The sequence below is a fragment of the Amia ocellicauda genome, chromosome 3 (assembly GCF_036373705.1).
Source record: "Amia ocellicauda isolate fAmiCal2 chromosome 3, fAmiCal2.hap1, whole genome shotgun sequence".
Lineage (NCBI taxonomy): Eukaryota > Metazoa > Chordata > Actinopteri > Amiiformes > Amiidae > Amia > Amia ocellicauda.
In genome coordinates, this window is record NC_089852.1 from 11,770,237 (window position 1) to 11,791,471 (window position 21,235).

Here is a 21,235-nt window from a genome sequence, read left to right on the forward strand (position 1 = left end):
GACTGACACTGCAATAGACGAACACTGCATCGAGTGACACTGCTGTCAAAGTGGCTGTAGCGTAAACATACAGTATAATTGCAATTATTAATATTTAGACGAATAAGTAAACCATGGAAATATCTGGATTTGTGGAATATTGCTAAAGGCATATATGGTTGTGTAATTTGCAAGCCAACACATCCAGTGTATGAGGTTTGTGCACTGCACATTGAGTGGATTAAATAAATAAATACATAAATAATCCATTAAAGGCAAACTTGCACAACGTATCTTATACATTTAGGTTTGGAAGCAAATATAATCTTAGAAAAATAATAACTATCTGAACAGATAATCTTCTAGGGGGTGGTCAACGTTTTGCCTTTATCCCAGGCACATTATACGAAGTGGAAGTAATAACTACTATACATGTTACATTGACACATACATACAGGTTTGACAGATTTCATGAGGAAATAAGCAACCTCGATTGTAAAAAACAGAATGAGGTAAACGTGCTCTTAAGAAAAGCAGGCTGGGCAATGCAAAGAACTCAAAACTGCATGAGAATTGCTAGGGCCACTCAGAGCCTGACCATTATAACCCAGGGTGGGGAAACCAAATGTAAAACAGACATACAGAAAAAAGGAAAATAAACAACACAATACACAACAATGCAAAACTGGGTGAACAATTACAATTAACAAATCATTAACTAACTTTATGCAGTCCCTCAGCTCATCTCCCAGCAGCCCCCACGGAGATGGCTGCATACTAATCAAGAGGGGCAGCGCTGCCTTTCCATCTGCGTTATTATATATATTACACAAACTTTGTAACTTCACTGTATATTACATTAAACCATACAATTATTTAAAAAAAAAAAAAGTTTTTGTTCTTACCTTTATGTCTGGGGTTGATTTCTCAATTTCGATATATATATATATATATATATACATACATATACACAAAGGCAATTTTATATATACCATAACAGGACCACTGACTAACTTTCCAATTTTGTGAGCTGATTGGTTCAAAATTAAAATATAAAACAGTGGGGAATGCTGGTTGGCTGGTATTAAGGTCAATCAATGATATTGCAAAGCAACTAATGTAGCCTATATTATGTCCAAACAGAATCATGCATTTTAATTAGAATATTTGTACACCATTCAAGTTGCATCAATCAATATGGCAGTATAAAAGACTAACGATTAAAACACACCATTGTATTGATATTTAACCAAGATTTGGTCCAGCTTGTGCTAGTAAACTTTTATAATATCTTACCACATATATCTCTACTTAGGAACAAAAAGTATGAAATATGACTCAATGACTAACATGTACCAAGACATTTCTCTCTCTTCCCAGTGAAAAGTTGCTGAGTAACACCATGTAATTGATCACTCCAAATACTTATTGATTAACCTGAAATTGTAGCATTATACATCCCCGCCCCCCCACACACACACACATGCATTGTATGCCATATGCCATCTATGTACTGTTCTACACATTTTGTAGATTTTGTGGATAGTATATTATCAACTGTTTTAACAATGTGGGAAATAAAATGTTCAGTCCAATTTAATTAAGTAACTAAGGTTGAGTGAAGAAGAAGAAGAAAAAAAACATATCCCTCATTAGAGTTTGCTAACAAGAGAAGGCACAGTGCAAATGCATTTCTTTTCAAACAGAAAGCTTAGGCCTCTATGACTGTGAATAGAGGTCTGGAAGTTGGCATTCTACAATAGCGCTTTTCTGTCTTTATATCACTGGGGCTGCAGGCTGCATGATGCCAAAAGAGAAGAAGCAATCAACAGGAATTGCTGTGAAAGTCAAAGGAATAGAACACCAGTATTGTGCAAAAGGAACTTCAAACCTCAAACACTGCAGCTAGACAGGATTGTACTGGGGAGGGGAGAGAGGACTGAAACGTGCAGACATCTAAGAAGCAGACAAACTGTACCCAAAGTGCGCCGAATAAATGACACAAGGACTGTCCTCCACTGTTTTCGCTTATTAAGCCTGATTAGACTTGAATCATTCGGCTTTTGAAAAAGGCTCCACACAAATTGTTAAGACAAGCAGCTTGATCGCTTAAGTTTGCATAGCATCTAATTGCCTGGACAATAAACAGAACCTCTCAGTGCTCTCCTCGGGACTCGGCTGCTGAATGCAGCATTTGGACAAACAATCAGCTGCGATGGCCTGGCAATGAAGCCTGTGTTATTAAGTACATTCAAAGAAAGACTTTAGCTAACCTATATTGAGAGCGGTGTATATGAGCAATTTACTGTGGAGCCCCAGAACTGTATTTCGAATTAATTTGTGTACATTTTCTAATAAGCAAGGGAATACATTTACAACTGGGGTGAGCTGCAGTCCACAGGGCTCAGATTAATCTAGCCAACTTTATGAAACGTGCTTCTTCAGCCTTTCAATTTGAATAATCTACAATTGGTTGATGTAAAGGGAAATTAAATGTAAAGATAAAGATAATCCATTGAGAATAACCTGCGGTAACCTGCAAAGCAAGGAGATTGGACACACACCAGGAATTATTACAAATGTTGTAGGACAGCAGCAGTGCAATGGGAATTTTACGTTCAAGATATTTACTATTTGAGTTGAAATTCAAATATTTACAATTGGCTATATTTTCTAAAGAAAAAAGAAGAACCAAATTAATAATGTGACAGGACACGTTGACCCAGGTGTAATTTTAAGATCTGAAGATCCAACTGATGAATCCCCAAAAAGAGAACCAACAATCAGTCGTCATGCCAGTCTTTTTCACTTGTATTGTATTTTTCAGTGAATAACAGTCAATCACTTAACTTATAATTCTGAGCATTTTAGAGACATACAGAAAGCAGTGTTTTCAAACACTCCTCCATTAGCCTCCCATAAGATCATTAGAACAGTTGTTTTACTATCAGTGTTATTTAATTAAAACATTGGGGGGTATTTTCATGTAGACATTTATTCACTGCACTTTATTTTGTTCTCCCTATAGGTCATTGAGAAATACTTAAAATGGACTCAACTTCATTACACCCCAGATCGACTAAGCTGTGAGAGCATTTTAAAATGTAATTGCCTCTACTGTAAACCTTTACTGAGAAAGCATTCAATATGTGGTCAAAACTAAAGTCAAATGAGAACCGTGGCAAAGTACAGACTATCTGGGTACATGTAAAACGCACAGCCAATACAATATATGGGAAAATGAATTACCTGCCAATCAATTAATCATTCATTTTAAACCCCTATTTTCTCTCATCCCATAGGTCAGAAATTTCAATAAAGCACTGTTCTGTTGGTAAGGGAGGGCACACTTACTTAATATAATTTTGCGACTTGAGATCCAGGGTGAAGGAAATAACGATATCTATCAACTGCCTCTGACCAGAGATATATTTGGCACAAAAAAGGTTAAATGTATGTGGTGAAGAAAGTCGCTCTCCAGTGGACATTAGTAATTTTCCCTGAAATAGCACAGCTAAATAGCATTACTTGCAGGAGACCTGAATTATCCAGGGTTCAAGTAACATCTGAAATGAGTTTCGTGAGCTCTCTGGGAAGGAAGTGTCAAATAGTGTTTTCTAGGATTTCTTCCAAAATGGTGTGCTGTGCTGGAGCAATTTGAACTCGGAAGTAAACTATGACAAGAATTTAAAAATATTGGGATTAGGGGAGAGGCGGGGGGAAGCTCAGTTTTTTTTTTTTTTAAATAACCATGATGAAATCTGGCCATCAAGATGTGTTCCCGTGTGTATGTGACCGGGCACAGTGATGTGTCCGTGCCGTGCTGGTTACTCCCCACAGAGCTCCCTGAAATGCGAGAGCTGCTGAGTGAATACGGCACAGCTCTCCCTGGCAGTGTTCAGCTGGCTCACACACAGGCCCATCAGAGACTGCTGGAAGGCCCGAACCCGCTCACGGTGAAAGTTTTGTATCTGTTAATTACAAGACAGAACAAGGAAATTATCAGAGCAAAGCTGAAGAGTTATTAAATTAGCCAGACCCATTATCCGTTTGCCTCAGAAAACTGTCAGGAGTGCCCAAAAGTCAAGCACTGGTTGATTTCCCAGGCATTGTACCACTTGTGAGATGTCAGGGGGAAATGTGTGTGTCACAGGGAGCTGTATTTATTACTTTCTAAATAAAACATGTTTATTGTTTAGAAAAAAAAATGTGTACCACTTCTTGCCTGCTTTTTGCACCCCCTCCTACAACATTCACCTCTGATGGCTAATTTAACTTTTTAAAAGGTAGGTAGGCTACTGATCACACATATCCCTTCCCTCAAAAAACATTGCATATAATTACTGAGCGTGGTCTGATTAAGAAGCTAGACTGAATAAATGTACATATGATAAACAAAATCTTTACAAAAGAAAAAGGTACAATGACAGATATAGATTTACTCTGGTCACCTACCTCAATTTTGGCCATTCCTGATATCTCTTTAAATTCTTTGTCAGTGGCCTTTTTCATTTCTTCCATCTGAATCACAATTGAAACAATTTCAGTATTCTCAACTGAAAATAGGCAACCTCGTTTCCTCATCTTATGAACATTTGAAAATCGGCAGAGTGTAAACAGTAAGTGTTCCCTAAAAGATATATTCAGAGCCTATATTCTTGGCAGATTTCTAGTACTAACAATTCAACATGATCTAGTTTTAGCATGACATTTATTGTCTTCCTTAATTTAGATCACTTTTAAAAACACTCGAAATATAATATAAAATTAGTGACCTCCCATTATTAAGAATGTAAAGCTGTCCTTTATTTGTAATCCTTTGTAATTAGTCTGGCCTGGGTCACATCAAGTACACCCCCTACCACCAAAAACAAAGAATAAACCAGATATTTTGAACACATTTCTGTGACTAAAGATACAGTTGTATGTTAACCGTATTTTGTTTTGTAATATAAATCCAGATAACTAGGCCTGGTTCATAAAGAATATATATCTGACAGTAGATCTCAAAGGCAAATTCTACTTTCAACCTTGGGAACACAGTTTTAATGGATCTATTGAATAAAGGCCTTCTAGTTGCATTCTAGAATCTAGAGAACTCTACTGACATCTGCTGGCAAACAACACCTTCCATATGCAAGTTCAAGGAATTGAGAAGTGTGAAGTGAATGGCTATGCTTCCTTGATTCTAGCCCTTGTGTTTAATGAAAAGGTGCACTACTATACATAGTGTTTGGAAGATGATCAACATAAAAATAAGTCATTCTAAATAAATACTACATCAAAACCGGATTGCTATGTGGAAGCAGTAGCAGCAGAAAGCAGGTTGGCTTCAGTAGTCTAACAGGATCATGGAAACAGCACCAATGAAACGCCAAGGAAAATTCTACATTGTTCTTTCTGGAAAAATAAATTAAAAAAACGTACAATACTATAACATCCTTAAATATATGTTACCATAAAATGCAGTGGTAGTGTACTTTTAGCACTCTGTAGCCCTGTGGCGTTTGAATTTCAATGTTTTTCATCAAATAAGGAAGACCAGATTATATTTGGATTAAGGGTTCAGTACAGGCGTGTCTATACATCTAGTTTATGACAACTGAGCCGAATTATAAACCCTTATCCAAGTTTGCCTGGATATATGTACTACATACGTTTGCATGCAGTTTGTGCTTTACTTTACTGGTCTAAGGGAATAGCATGATATACCATAAAAAACCTGTCTGGGACATGTTTATTATAGTACATCATGGTTTACTCATGATCCAGTGTAGTAAAGAACAGTGAAGGGACGTTGAACCCATAGAAATCAACTGCAAAATGATGGTAAAACCTCTGGTGGGTTTTAAGTATATTAACAACTGTCATATTCAGCACACTTGGCCATTGTAGTACCAAGAGTTTGCTGAAGTGCACAAAAGATGATCTTATATCTGCATCAATGATTATTGTCCAGTTCTGAGCTACTCAAGAGTACTATATAGACCCATTGCTAATTAGGTACATTGCAGCGATGTGTGCATTATTTTGTTCTGCTGGTGTACTGTATAGTATATTTTCAGTTATACCACTCAATATTCTGCAGCCTTGTGCACTTAAAGCAGTTAGTCATTAAATATGCCCCCTCCACCCCCAGGATAAAGGTGTGAGCCAAACACTATTTTTCACATTGTCGGCTGATATTGTTTCCCCTCTGAGAGCAGTAAAGGGTGCTTTCTGTGTCTATGAAGCTGTGAAAATGATAACCAACTTTAATTTTGGTGTAAAGGTGAACTGTGATTTTCAAATTGTTCCCATACACCCAGCATGAAATTGCTCATAGTCATTGAGAACTACAGTGATGGCGAGACACAGGTAGTTCATTAACTTCAAATGGCACAGCTGAATGTTAATGATTTTTATAATAGAACACTTACTGTTGCTTTCTTAATTGCTTTGGCTTTCTCCAGGTTTTTATTAGCATTTTCTACTTCAACCAGCTTACAGGTTCTTCTGAATAGCATTTCCTGTTCAACAGCAAAACAGACAAAGGAAAATTCAGAACTTACCAATCAATATTAACAAGGTCCTTATGGATTTTACTTATTAGATGTCAGACGTTGTATTCAAGTGAGTCCAAAAGCAATGGGGACTGATTACAATTAAACTATGACCCAGCTGCTAATGGGAAACTACAAACCTGGCATTATGTATTTGTCAGATGCTTCTTTCTTCTACCAAGTGCAGGTTTGTACTTTGTTTTTTGGCAGGTGGGTTAAAGTTTTAATTTAATCTGGCTCAGGATTCCCATACTGGTTTGCATCCCATAATTAGTTAAGCAGATGTATTACCACATTTATCACTTCACTGATCTACTTTATTTTCTTCTGAGATTATAAAATAATATAATACATGTATGATTTTTATTTATACTACTGCACTTTTGTAATGCTTTAATATAATTTTGTTTTGATTTTTATTACTGCACTTTTGTAATGTTTGTGTCAACCTGGATCAGAGCATCTGCCAAGAAATACACCATAATAATAATACAAGAACATAAATAATGCTCGTTTACAGTAAACTTGTCCACTGTACAAATTCAAGCTGAAGAAAGTGATATTGAATCAAAAACAAAGAACCAAACAACACAGCATGTACTGTAGGCCTTAAAGGAGATGTTAATAAATAATCCATGCAAATCATCCGAACGTATGCCATGGTTTCCTTCCTGGTCTATGGAAACACTATAAATTAAATAAACGTAACAGTACAAACAAATGAGCATGTATACTCTGTCTTTTACTCTTCCAGATAATTAAAACAGGAGAGGTGACACTCATTCTGGCAGTTAACATGGCAACACTGCAATATTTCTGGGTAAAGCTCACTGCAACTCAACAACAGATCTTGTAAACAGTGTTGTCAGTAATCAGTCTTAATCTGCATCTTCTCCAGCATTAGCAGAAAAACATTCTGAAAAAAGAGGCATTACCTTTTCAGCTTCTAGATAGCGAGAATAGAGTTCCAGATACAAGCCTATTGTGTTGATGTTATTTTCTGCCACACTCTCGTAGTTTTTCTAGGAAGACGAGAAGTTGGAACACAAATAAACATCCTGTTCCAAACACAATTGACAAATTGTCCTGATACAGACAGATGAGTCCAATAGAAAAGCAGCCAATAACAGTTTCTGAGGGGGCATTGATTTTGCTTTACTTTGTTTGCTTTTGAGGTTTATAAAGGTCACACTGTCTACCTTATGGAGTACCAAAGATTCCTTCCCTTCAGTGATTGAGAACTTAAGACCTGCAGTATTTCACTGGTTTAACTGTTGTCATTGCTCTTGCTCCATCTTGCTTCACCAAATGTTTTTTTTTTTCTGAATTGAGATCATTTGTGTACAGCAGGGACATTCTGTGATGATTCTCTGAGATTCATTAAGATTCCTTTCTATTCAGCTGGCTCTGAGAAATATAACAGACAGCCAGCAAATAAAAATGTTTTATACAGCTGAGCCGACAATTGACAAAGCTGAATAATAAGACTTGGATGTTGTTTTCTCAATATTTGATTGTGAAAGTTTTGACTTAGAGCACTGTTAATGGTCCTGGTTTGTCTTTTAAATAATAATTTCAAAAGTAAAAGAAAAAAAAGGAATGAATATTGTCATTTCCACTGGTCTTTAATTATTCATATTTAATTTAAATTCATGCTTCCTTTGTTTCTACAGCATTGGGAGGTACAATGGTAGCTTATTATAATTTTTAAATGTAATTTAGCAACATTAACATAACGTTATATGCTTTCCTATGTACTTCTTGGTCTATCTAGGTCTGATAGTCCACTTTAAAGTCATATTTTAAGTTTCATTGTCTAATTAGCCTCATTCTGACATGCTAATTAGCTATCATTATCATAACTCATGAATACTCCATTTGTAATTGCTCCATTAAAATATTCCCTCTAGTTCTGAGAAGATCGGATACATAATATTGGATGGGTTTTTTTTTATGCTTTGGTTTCAATAAAATTGTCAGGGAAAGTAATTTTCTCATGAATTAGATTAATCTTTTTACCAGGATATTAAAGTTTCAAGTTTAGTCCATTCTCATTGCTCTTCAGATTATGTATGTACAGTAATTACAAATATATGAAGTCATTACAGTTGATATATTTCAGATATAAGTAAACTGGAATCTCATTTATTCTGTAACTGTTTCTATATAATAAGAAAACTATGCAGTAAAAAAATAGTTTTAATATGGTAAAGACAATCAGTCACTCAGTAACAATCAGTACGAAATGTAATGGACAAGTTTCCTTCTGCTACTCATGAATTGTTCCAGTGGCCATGTGCTATGTAGACATTGGTTGTTGGTACCATGACCACTAGTACTGAGATATTCTGAACAAGAATATAACTAGCATTGAGTGGAGTTTATGGCAAAGGGCCTTGACATTTCCAACATGATCAAGTACTAGGTTACAAAGCTGGAAGCGTAAGATAGCAGTTCAAGGAGAAAAGCAATGAAAATATCTCCTGGCCTGCTCAGAGTCCAGACCTTTTCCCAATGGAATACCTCGGGAATGAACCGATATGGGGAATAACAAAGAGACCATAGAGAGTAACCTGTTTTTCTACACTATAAACTGTGCTTTGGCAAAAATAGCAAAGTACTCTCTTTGAAACTCAAGGATGTCCCCCCATCACATCCATTCTGAATCGTGACCCTCACAAATCAATATCATGAGCAGATGAAAGCAGGTGCTCACTGTCCTTGTCTGATGATCTAGATAGTGACATTCATTTTGACATGTACAGGATGATATATCTGTATATTATGTATTACAGGATCATATATTATAACCTGTAGTAAACTTGTTACATAAGGTGAATGCCATCATATGCTAATGTAACCAAATATATGTGAAACAAATCAGTAAAGATACAACATGTTTCCAGTTAGAATCATAAATAAAGACTGTGGGAGCAGGAGCTCATGAGTTCATCCACTTAAATGGGATAAGATTATGAATTCATCTTCCAGTACATTATTGATCAGGTAGTCCATCAAGTTCAGAACAAGCAAAAGAGGTCTCATTTGAAGTTGACAATTGCTGTAAATGTAATACCTAACCATGCTATGAAGACAAATGGCTTTTATTCTGGTATTTTTGGCATGATGGAGCTTGGGTATTTACTCCTGGAATATATTGCTGACTTCTTACCTGTACTGCATCAATCACCTCTGACAACTTCAGGCACATCCTGCAAGCAAATGGAACAGGATCTTATTGTGATAAAAGTCAGGATTTGGGACATTTTACTGAAAACTACATGAAAATACTGAAACTGAGAGACTTGTATCCAGTTCTTGAACATATTTTAAATTAGCATTACAAAAAGAAAATTAAATACCCAAAATCAAATATTAAATATTTTGGAAATAAGTATTGTGCTCATATGCCAAGCACCTATAAAAATGTTTATTAATATAATGTAGGATTTGTGATATAAACAATTAGGCTTCAGATAAAATACTGAAAAAAAAAAAAAAATATATATATATATATATATATATATATATATATATATATATATATATATTCCACAGCTTTTCTATTTCTATTTACACAAACAACCTACTTAGAGAATTCTTGGGCTGTCTGATCCTCCTGCTGGCTGATCCCCAGCTGCAGTGATGTGGAGAAGTGTCCACAGGCCACAGCTAGTCCTGGTGAAACACACAGCAAAACAATCAGCTGTACCAGTCTTTGTCTTCATCTGTAATGCAGGTATGGCTGTGGACTGGGACTGGGGGATTCAGTTTTACTTTATATGAATTTTGTGCAACATCTGGATAAGAATGTTTGTGGTAAAAAGCAAAAACAAATCACTACCAGGAGGATTTTCTCTCTCACTGTAACTCAGTCCTTCTGATTTAATGCCTTCTTGTCATACTGAGCATCCAATAAGCCACACTGCCCCAAATTGTTCTGAACTGTGTCAGGGATTTATGCTGCGGTAATCAAGCTGAGCCTATCATAGTAATTTAATGAGCTGTAAAAATGGTGTTAACACAAGTCAGCATGGCCAAAAATGACTGATCCTTGTAACCCGAGCTCACAAATGTTTGTTTACTTACGGATATCTGCAATAATACATTTAAGAATAATTCTGTTTATTTAATTTGTTTTGGGCTTGAGGTATAATGCTGACAAATGTAACAGAGTCATAAGCCTATGCAGTTTTAAAAACTTGTAAAGATGTAGAGTCATTTCAGATTGGGATCAGAAAGCAGGCAACGACAGCCATGGTGATATACACTCACCTAAAGGATTATTAGGAACACCATACTAATACTGTGTTTGACCCCCTTTCGCCTTCAGAACTGCCTTAATTCTACGTGGCATTGATTCAACAAGGTGCTGAAAGCATTCTTTAGAAATGTTGGCCCATATTGATAGGATAGCATCTTGCAGTTGATGGAGATTTGTGGGATGCACATCCAGGGCACGAAGCTCCCGTTCCACCACATCCCAAAGATGCTCTATTGGGTTGAGATCTGGTGACTGTGGGGACCAGTTTAGTACAGTGAACTCATTGTCATGTTCAAGAAACCAATTTGAAATGATTCGACCTTTGTGACATGGTGCATTATCCTGCTGGAAGTAGCCATCAGAGGATGGGTACATGGTGGTCATAAAGAGATGGACATGGTCAGAAACAATGCTCAGGTAGGCCGTGGCATTTAAACGATGCCCAATTGGCACTAAGGGGCCTAAAGTGTGCCAAGAAAACATCCCCCACACCATTACACCACCACCACCAGCCTGCACAGTGGTAACAAGGCATGATGGATCCATGTTCTCATTCTGTTTACGCCAAATTCTGACTCTACCATCTGAATGTCTCAACAGAAATCGAGACTCATCAGACCAGGCAACATTTTTCCAGTCTTCAACTGTCCAATTTTGGTGAGCTTGTGCAAATCGTAGCCTCTTTTTCCTATTTGTAGTGGAGATGAGTGGTACCCGGTGGGGTCTTCTGCTGTTGTAGCCCATCCGCCTCAAGGTTGTACGTGTTGTGGCTTCACAAATGCTTTGCTGCATACCTCGGTTGTAACGAGTGCTTATTTCAGTCAAAGTTGCTCTTCTATCAGCTTGAATCAGTCGACCCATTCTCCTCTGACCTCTAGCATCAACAAGGCATTTTCGCCCACAGGACTGCCGCATACTGGATGTTTTTCCCTTTTCACACCATTCTTTGTAAACCCTAGAAATGGTTGTGTGTGAAAATCCCAGTAACTGAGCAGATTGTGAAATACTCAGACCGGCCCGTCTGGCACCAACAACCATGCCACGCTCAAAATTGCTTAAATCACCTTTCTTTCCCATTCAGACATTCAGTTTGGAGTTCAGGAGATTGTCTTGACCAGGACCACACCCCTAAATGCATTGAAGCAACTGCCATGTGATTGGTTGGTTAGATAATTGCATTAATGAGAAATTGAACAGGTGTTCCTAATAATCCTTTAGGTGAGTGTATAGTGATATTTCATACTAGCACCCTGCTAAGGGGGACTGCCTCTCTATTTTCTCAATAACAACCTGCAGATGTTCCATGTGAAACTCAAATGTAATAAAGGTTTGCAATATCCTGGGATGTGTTTTTTCCCCTCTGTGCAATTTTTCATGCTTTTGCATTGTGTCTCTGTTGAATCGAGTATTTCAGAGTTTTCTCTTCACTTTGCATGTCAGACATACAAACACACAAAACATCATTTTTTGGCTTCCAAGACAGAGCTTGGTTAAATTATGAATTTCATTATATTCACAAAGAGCAAATTATACATTTCCATCAAAGTCACACACGCAAGTCTTGGAATAATGTCTACATCAGATTTCAATGAGAGTTCAGTATTGGTTTTCAAAGCTTTCGCAAATTGTATTAAAAAAAAAGTGCCAAACATTTTTAATGTTATATTAACTCAGATACCCAAACAGATTAATGTATGCACACAAATGAGAAATAATGCAGTTATGTATCATTTGTAGCTTAATTTCACTCAACAGATCAGCCTTTTTACTTTAGTACAGATGCAAACATACACAACATCAAACACGCATCATAAAATACAGACAATACTCTGCATACTAAATGTGCTCTGCCTCATCCCTAAATAAACAGGGATCCATCATTCTTCCATCTGCTTCCATGGAAACTGTGCATTTTGAGTTCTACCACATAGCTGATCTCAGAACTAAGATACAGCTTACAATTAGGTACAGTATAATGACTCGAGTATTACTATGGCACTTACAGACTAATCTTGTTTTGATTAATCTGTTTTTTTATTGTAACGTTTTATGAAGTGTTGCCAATTTTAATACACACATTTCAGTACAGTGTTATATCCTACTTATACTTTTCTCTCAAAGCATGCTGTTATATGTGATAACTCTTATAAACATTGAGCACAGACATGGTAATTTGGGCTTTTGCACACCATAGTTTTTCTGTGGTTATATCATACATGTAGATTGCTTTGCTATACTTCTCCATGGCATGTATCAAGAATCATCTCTCTCCATGCTTTATCACAATTCCACTTTGCTTTCATACACTTGTATTGTGGTTGTACCATGGTATACTGCAGTACTCTTTTACACGCTTAAAAGAACTGAAAGATGCACCCAGGCTAGTACTTACTTTGTTCAGTCAGCACCATTTCCGTGAATTTCTGTGGAATAAAAACAAAGTTAGGTATCCAGGACAATTAACCTTATAATGGAGATGTTTTCTTAAACAAAGCAAAAGCTGAAGCAATGCTTACTTCGGTCACAGCTTTGGTGAGTCCTGTCAGCGTCAGGTTATTATCCCTCTCATTTTGAAAAATATCATCAATATCCTGAAAGACACACAGAGTAGACTGCTTAACTTCACAATCCATCACCTGAAATGGATGATAGTTTATTTGGTTGGAAAACAAACGTTGCAAAACCATCTACATTTGGCTCTCCTTTTAAAAAAGAACCATAAGAACATAAGAAAGTTTACAAACGAGAGGAGGCCATTCGACCTATCATGCTCGTTTGGTGTCCATTAATAACTAAGTGATCCAAGGATCTTTCCAGTCAATTTTTAAATGTTCCCAAATGTACAGATTCAACCACATCGCTGGGAAGTTTGTTGCAGATTGTGACAACTCTCTGTGTGAAATCATTGGGGAGATCAAATTTAAAAGAGTTCTTCTTTAAAGTGATTTTCTATCACTTGCATCACAACTGCATCTACAGTTAATGTTGATTTTTTTCACCCCATTCTTTTTTTTTCTCATGCATATATGGTGGTACTACCTTAAAAGCCTGAGCTGGGCTTGGAAACTTCCTTTTAATAGCTTCTTACTGAAGAGCTGATGTCTGTGAATTTTTTTCAAAATAACAAAAAGTCCAAGATTTCCAGGTGTTCATGTCCTGTAGAGATGAAGGGACCTCCAGTGACCTACCTTGTGATTTTCCTTTCTCAGTCCCTCCACAGCCTGGCTCAGCCAGTTGAATATCCCCTTCTTTACCCTCTGAATTGCCAGTGGCTGTATTCAAATCATATATATTAAAGATCCTGTGTAAGTGTTTCATTTACATTTTCAGATGTATTCCCTGAACAAGCCACTTACTTGTGTTTGCAATGGTGTTTTTTGGATTTACTTTTATACAGTATGTATTTTAGTTATTTCAATGAAAGACAACAGGACATAATCAAGGCTTGGAGAATCTGTCAATCTTTCTTCACAACAAAGCAAAATCTATGTCATTCAGGTTGGCAAAATAAATGCAAACGCAATGTGTGAGCATAACCACTGTACCACACATACCATAAAGGCCCTGATGATCCCCTTACTACACAGCATGGATGCCAATAAATTGCAAGTGGAAATCAAGCTGTAAATACAGAGATTTGTCTCAGGCTTTTTAGAGTGTTATACATGCCCCTTTTCTCCTCATTCAGTAATAAAAGGTGTTTGGGAAAAAGGCCTCTTTAAATCCCATCAACATGCCTACTAACTAGTAGTCTTCCTGGTACTTTACATATAAGACAGGGCCACAAATGTTACGTTTTCTGTAAAACTGCTTCAGAGGGGCTAATTATACACAGAATTGCCATTGTCGGAGGCAATTTATCATGCACTGCTGATTGTACTGAAATACTTGACATAACCACAAGGCAGTTTATTTGTCAGTGTCAACAGAATACTTCATTCACATCAAAGTGTTTTACGGTGAGCACAGGCCTTTTAAATGTGAAGACGTGGGCTTTGGCAATACCTTAAGAACACTGATTCAGTTTGTTGCCGACCTGCACATGATCAAATTGAAATCATCTGCAGTGCTCTAATGACCTATAATGTTTTTTTGTTTTGTTTTTACTGCAATTAGTCTCACTTTCCTAGCATATCTGTCATTGGGTGTGGAGAGTTATATTAAGTAAAGAGATAAACTGACACTATATGAATGCAAGTTATGTATATGGACTAATCTATTAGTCATTTCTAATCTGGAGGATTCTCACTAATGACGCTGCAGCCTTAAAGCTACCTGGCAAATCACTGGAGTCACTAAGAAACAGAATGAAGACGACCAGCCACATTTCAGCCATTGTGATCCCTACAGCCTGTGGCCACCTATTGGGGAATCCCAATCAGTCAGCTACAACATTTCCTAGATTCATAACAGTAATCTGGACTATAAGGTCCAACCAGTTTAACCACTATGTATAAGGTCTATATACATAAAGTGTTTTAGACCAATTCAAAATTACAGAGACTTTTCTAAACCAAATAAAATACTAATGAAAGTTAAGTAACAGCACATGCAGTTCCATTTGAAGAAGTAGTGTGTGGGTAAAGCAGTTCGATATGTGTCTTATTTGTCTAAGTATAGAAAATTGTGAAATTGCCTTTTCTAAAAACCACAGTGTTACAAATGCATAGAGAAAAATTATAATTTACTGTGGGAGATGACCAATCAACAGATTGAAGAGGCCTTGTAAACAAATGTACCTCATTCTGTGTGAGGAAACGTTGCAACACAGGGTTTTTGCTGAGGATTGAGTGTCCTGTGATGAGACAGAGGTAATTCTCAAGAGCTTGACAGTATGTCGGCCAGTTTTCTCCCACAGCCAAAAGCCCTGGAAAACAAATTTGTCATAAGCCACAGCTAAGCCATTTATGTACACTGTCTCCAAACACAGTGACAGAGCACCCTGAAGGAGCCATCAAACTGTGAATATAAACAATTTCTCTGACATCAGATCAATTATGTATTGGACAAAAACTTATTATAACATATGGTTCTGAAAATGGACTGTGTTAATCTATAACAGTATAGCCAAAAGTCTAGTCATTGAGATCTGTGATGCATGTTTTTCTTTGTTATTAGCTGAGATCTTAACTACTGATTTAAATTAATTTTCTATATAGCTGTTTACTTAATTGTTAACATAACTTGCTCACATTCTCAGTGTTACATTTAAAACATATTTTACCTTTTCCTAATGGGATTAGCCAGATAATCAAAACACTTCTGCACAGTGCCTATTGATCAGAGCTGCACAAAGCAGTATTCCATTTTAAATTAAATCGTTCAAAAAGAAGACATTTTAAAAAGAAAGAAATAGTCCTCTACAGAATTGTCGAGTCATTACTAAATATTATGTTGCTGGCATAGAATTTAAATGTTTCAAAACAAAAAATATTAAAACAAATGTTGGTATGCATAACCTATATATATGTGTGAGCGTGTGTTGCTCCGATCTATGGCTTCCCTTTTCCATATACATATATATCCCTTAACATCCACACTGCCTCGACAGTCCAATCAGCAGAAATTGTAGCCAGATCTATTAGTATAAGTTAAGCTTACTGTAGCAATCAATCTTTCTAACTTGAAAATCTCTAGAACATGTAAATCTTCTTTAAATTGCACCCTTTGAATCATTTAACATATGATTATACAGAGCCTACACTTTGGTTTTAAGGTCAGATGAACACTTACTGAACTACTGAACTAAGGTGTATGCAGTTGATTTATCAATGCCCTTTTGTGGGCTTAACGGAACAGCTTGACGGATGGTAGTGAATTGTAATAATTTAAAACAGGGAAAACGTAGAGCCACCTTTTCAGGTTTCCTCAATCAGTTGTTTAGATGGTTTACTTAATACATACCCAGCACCTTAATGCTTTTGGAATCTGAGTTAGAGAGAGATGGGCAAGGTTTTGCTGGCAATGGTGGAAACTGAAAAATTAAATATTAAAAATGTAGTTGCATTTTAATCATTGTACAGTATTTTCTCTGAAGGTAAGTACAAATAAAATACTTAGTGTTCTAATACTCAAATATAATTCAACAAATATTTATAGGCATAGTTTTTTTTTCTGAAGCAAAGACTAGCCTTACAAAAAAAGATGTATGACTCTCACAGGTACTGAACAAAATCTAACCATTTGCTGGTTGTTTTCTTTGCATAAACTTGGACCTCAGATTGTACTATAAAAACATTTAACAGTTTCACCATATACATTATTCCCACATCAGTACAAATATAAAAAATAATTATTCCGGCATCAGCTGCAAGGGATTTAACAGATACTAACTATTATTCCCTGTAGCCCCGGGACCCCTTCTTGATTGAAAAGGCAGTGTTGAAGCCCCTCGAAGTCCTCAAACGTCCGCTCAACTTGATACTCTGTATTGCTGGACAGCTGATAAGATAGAAAATGTAGTGAAATGTTCAGTTCTTTAAATTATTACCTCTATATACTGTCAAGCCACTCTGTAATATGTATTGGGGCCAATCCAATCTATTTTTATTGCCACTTCCTTAAGAGTTTGTTTTACCATGAATAACAACAAAGCTGATTGTAATCTGATACCTTTTTATGAAATAACAGAAGTACCTTGTGAACATATTACATGTATTGCATATGTGGGAATTTTACTGTTATAAATTATACACTTTTTGTATAATTATACCATTTACCTTTATATAACAGCGTTGAGAGTTAGGCTAGCTAAGTTCACTCATTCTCATGACTGAAATAAGAAAATAAGTCACAATAATATAAATAGCAATAAAATTAAACTCAAAACATAACATACATGTTATTTTAATTATGCAACTTAACAAACAACTTTTGAAGATCTTTTTCTAACAATATAGTATTGTTATACATACACTCATGTTTCTGAAATACATAATTAACATAGTGTGTACCTTTTTTTTCTACAGTACCAATCCATATTTTCCTCATTTTCAGTATTGGGTACTCAAAACAACAAATATTTAAGTAGTGATTTTCAAAAGAGAGTTGCATTCTTACCTCCTGAGACTTTACCACATAAACGAATGAATCCCCATCACTTACAGAGTCACTCACAGCAATCTTGTAATCACTACATTTTAGCGGTGGAAAAACTTCATCTGCTTCCTCCTAAAAACAAAAAATCTCATTATTTTTAAAAGCTCCTGAAACACTGCTTATCTGACAAATTAAGGGGGGTAATTACACTACAGATAATTACCTCACTCATTCTGCAATAATTGTTTTTTTTTGTTTTTTTTCCCAGAGCCTAGTAGGTATCAATACTGACTGTTCATTAGCAAAGAAAAAACTAAACAAGGAACTGTGACTTTTAAAGTGTAGTTCATTTATTGTGGAGAACTTCTGCAATTCTGAAAGAGGTTCACTCCCACAAGGAAAAAAAACAAAGCACTTCAAAAGGTTAACAACCAGACTACCTAACTTTAAGATAGGAACAGTTTTCATGACATACGGGAGTCTCTGAAGAGCTGATGTGGCAAAGAAATGTTTCCCAACTGAAAAAAATAAGATGTGGCTGATGGTTAACTATGTTTTTCATCAGGAGATCACAGGTCTCACAGCTACGCCCCCTGAGAGTCCGTGGCTGATTGGAAAATCTCTTGACACCAGTTAGAGCACTTTCAGGTCTTTCTCATCTAAAATATAGTTATGGCAGAGCTCTCCCTCAGTGCTTTATTATACAAATGGATCAAATGGAAGGTCAGTTTCATCAGGATGTTACAAAGAAAAGAAGGCCTGAACTTTTTAATCGCTATTGTTGCAATCTCTTACACTTACACTGCAACACTTACACTTACAACTAACCAATTCCTGAGAAACGTAAGGAAACCAGATCTTGGTATGCTGTAAGTTTTGAAAATTGCTAAAATTTTATTTTTCTAATGGTGCTCAAATTCAGTTCTTCTCTTTCCTGATCAGTCAGCTGATTGATTAACAGGGGTGCTACTGCTACTGCCTTCAAGCAAAATAATAACAGAATCAAATATCAATATCTTTCTTTAGGCATTAACTGAAGTATTTTGTGAATTTACTTAACTAGGGCTGGGATTAAATTAAAACTTTGACCCACCCGCTAATAGAAAACTACAGAACTGTACTCGGTTGCGGCTTCATTTTTAGTTAGATGCCACTTCCTTCTAATGAGAAATGTAACCGATATGATGTACAGGTTTTTAGTTTGCTATTAGTGGGTGGGTCAAAGTTTTGATTTAATCTGGCCCTGATATTAAAATGAAATATAAAAAAAGAATGATAGGAAAGTAAGGCTTGAAGAATTAATTATTTTAAAATACTGTATTCCAGTTCCTTGCATGAATTCACACTGCAGTTTAAAATTAGGCATGTCACAGTGCACCACAGTGCTGATCATATGATGCTACACAGCAGGAAGCAATTACAAGAAATAAACAACTAAAGGTGTCTTACCATCATTTTTTTTTTAATGGTGGGCTATGGGCAATCCTCTGCCACTCTAGAATGTAGGATTCCACTGCTCGATAGTGAATAAAGTCACTTATATAACTTAATCCACTGCCGCTTGATATAGTGACACAACTATCGCTGCTGGCTGCTGCTGCTGCTGGAATGCATTTGGTCAAAGTGCACGGTAGTTCTGTTTACTGCTTTACTGTTCGAAGTGTTAGCTTAATGAAATCAGACAGGCACAGAGTGTAGAAACAATGTGTTACTCTGTAACTAAATGAGGCCTAGCTGCCACACCTTCACAACGGGGATTGTACACTTTCCAAAAGGGATTACCCTTCATATCACTGTTTAAACAGAGGCTCGAAGCCAACAGTGAGTCCATATCGTCCAACCAGCTCACATCTGATTAAGGCAACTGTCAACACATAAGCATTCTGAATATAGAGGGGGAAGACAATATAATGCAATTAGTACACCTACATAAAATACACAAATAAATACAATTAAATCAATGATTTCCAAATGAATGCTGTGACATCATACAAAGAATCATCATTTAACTATTCGGGATGTCACTGTTTACCCACTCTCTGGCTATGAACACAGTACTCAAGCCAAAAGAGACCCTGAGAATTTCTGCTGTCTTGTTTTGCTGGAAAATGCTAATACGAAACACTAATCAATAGGCTATATTATTATTATTATTATTATTATTATTATTATTATTATTATTATACAACAATATAATAATATTGCAAGTACATGTATGAATGTGTTGGGGTATTTTACTATTATTATTCATTCATCAATAAGTCTTGACCTGTTTGTTTCTACTATCACAGTCTCCCCTGCTGATAAGCCCTCAGAGCAGGATGACCAAACCTCACTCCGAGTCTTGGGACAGCAAGAGGCAGCCGATGGTGATGTAATCAAACAGTGCCTCCTGGCTGTTATTTCTGAGGAACAAGACCAGATCCCTTATCCTGTGACCACAAGCAATGTCACCTGCAAGTCACTCGACACTAATTGACAACATCTTTATCATCATCTTTGCAGAAATCTTTTGTAATCCATAGGAGAAACATACAGTGTATAGTGTATGTATGTATACCTTGCTTTGTTTTCCACAGGCCCTGGCAGTGGATGTATTGAAAGCAAAAGGCCACCTTAACTGAGGGACAGGAGGCTGTATCCTATTCAGCTCTCATTAAAAACCCAATTAATCCCCATTCTGGTGCATACATTTATGATTTAAATTTTAAGGTCTTTATCTTTCTGACCCAGACCCATCTGAACACATACCTCCCACACCATAATTATAATACTGGTGCTGTAGCGTAACACCTGTTTTTATTAATGAGGAATAAAACATGAAGAAGTGGGAAAAGTTCACATTAATCTTTACCAAAAGATTTAAATGAGTTAACAAAAACAAATTTGATATTGCTTTTGTCTTTGTGGGCCATTTGGCTGTTTGTTTTAGATCCTTTAAAAAAACAAGTGGCCATTGTTTCTTATGCAACAGAAATGCACGTCATTCAGGGAGCTTGGTGCCACCACCCCCCCCTCTAGTGTCCTGCATTTCATTTGGAGTCTGACTGCTCTAAGCAGTTTGGTTGAGTGAGAACAAGTAGTGCTTTTGCTTGGACCAGCCAGTGCCTACAATTGTTTCAGATTTGGGCCAAATAGAAAATCTGAGCAATTTAGCAATTTCAAATACCCAATACTTTATGTTTTTTGTAATTGTGTAAAATCCTGTTTCTGCTGCATTGATAAGTGTCCACCAGTGGAACTTCATGTTTCAGAAACAGGAAGAAATGACTGAACATAAACTGATCTTTCAGGTTTATCACACCTGTTGGTTGATAAGGATATACCCGATTCAATATATAAGCACTGCTAAGCACTGCCTACCTTTTATATTTAATCATATTTAAGGATATGAAACTGACATTGTCCAGAC

The 21,235-nt window shown here is 36.4% G+C and overlaps 1 protein-coding gene and 1 long non-coding RNA gene across 4 annotated transcripts; one reads left to right on the forward strand and one right to left on the reverse strand.

Annotated features, from left to right (window-relative positions):
• Positions 1-2,769: 2,769 nt before the first annotated feature.
• LOC136736934 (sorting nexin-6) lies at positions 2,770-19,899 on the reverse strand. Of its 3 annotated transcripts, none has more exons than XM_066698153.1 (14): positions 19,273-19,899; positions 17,845-17,955; positions 17,119-17,226; positions 16,690-16,759; positions 15,525-15,652; positions 13,974-14,057; positions 13,302-13,376; positions 13,178-13,208; positions 10,112-10,199; positions 9,694-9,733; positions 7,457-7,543; positions 6,399-6,488; positions 4,435-4,500; positions 2,770-3,950 (listed from the first exon to the last, which is right to left on the reverse strand). In XM_066698153.1, exons 1-14 carry the CDS (start codon positions 19,276-19,278, stop codon positions 3,807-3,809), a joined length of 1,128 nt encoding a protein of 375 aa, XP_066554250.1. In that variant the 5' UTR covers positions 19,279-19,899; the 3' UTR covers positions 2,770-3,806. The 3 variants fall into 3 exon arrangements, with proteins under 3 accessions (XP_066554250.1, XP_066554249.1, XP_066554251.1); XM_066698152.1 differs by lacking the exon at positions 19,273-19,899 and adding an exon at positions 18,047-18,283; XM_066698154.1 differs by lacking the exons at positions 13,974-14,057; positions 19,273-19,899 and adding an exon at positions 18,047-18,285.
• On the forward strand, positions 18,348-20,501 carry LOC136736986 (uncharacterized). The gene is made up of 2 exons (XR_010811969.1): positions 18,348-18,546; positions 20,115-20,501. It is a non-coding gene; the product is annotated as an uncharacterized LOC136736986 (long non-coding RNA).
• Positions 20,502-21,235: the final 734 nt, after the last annotated feature.

What these genes read in the sequence shown, in the direction of transcription:
- LOC136736934 (XM_066698152.1), bottom strand. An exon ending in AGGTGATTGATGCAGTACAG is followed by an intron (nt 7,544 to 9,693) that starts GTAAGAAGTCAG and finishes TCGTCTTCCTAG; the next exon opens with AAAAACTACGAGAGTGTGGC. An exon ending in AAGCAATTAAGAAAGCAACA is followed by an intron (nt 4,501 to 6,398) that starts GTAAGTGTTCTA and finishes ATTGTGATTCAG; the next exon opens with ATGGAAGAAATGAAAAAGGC.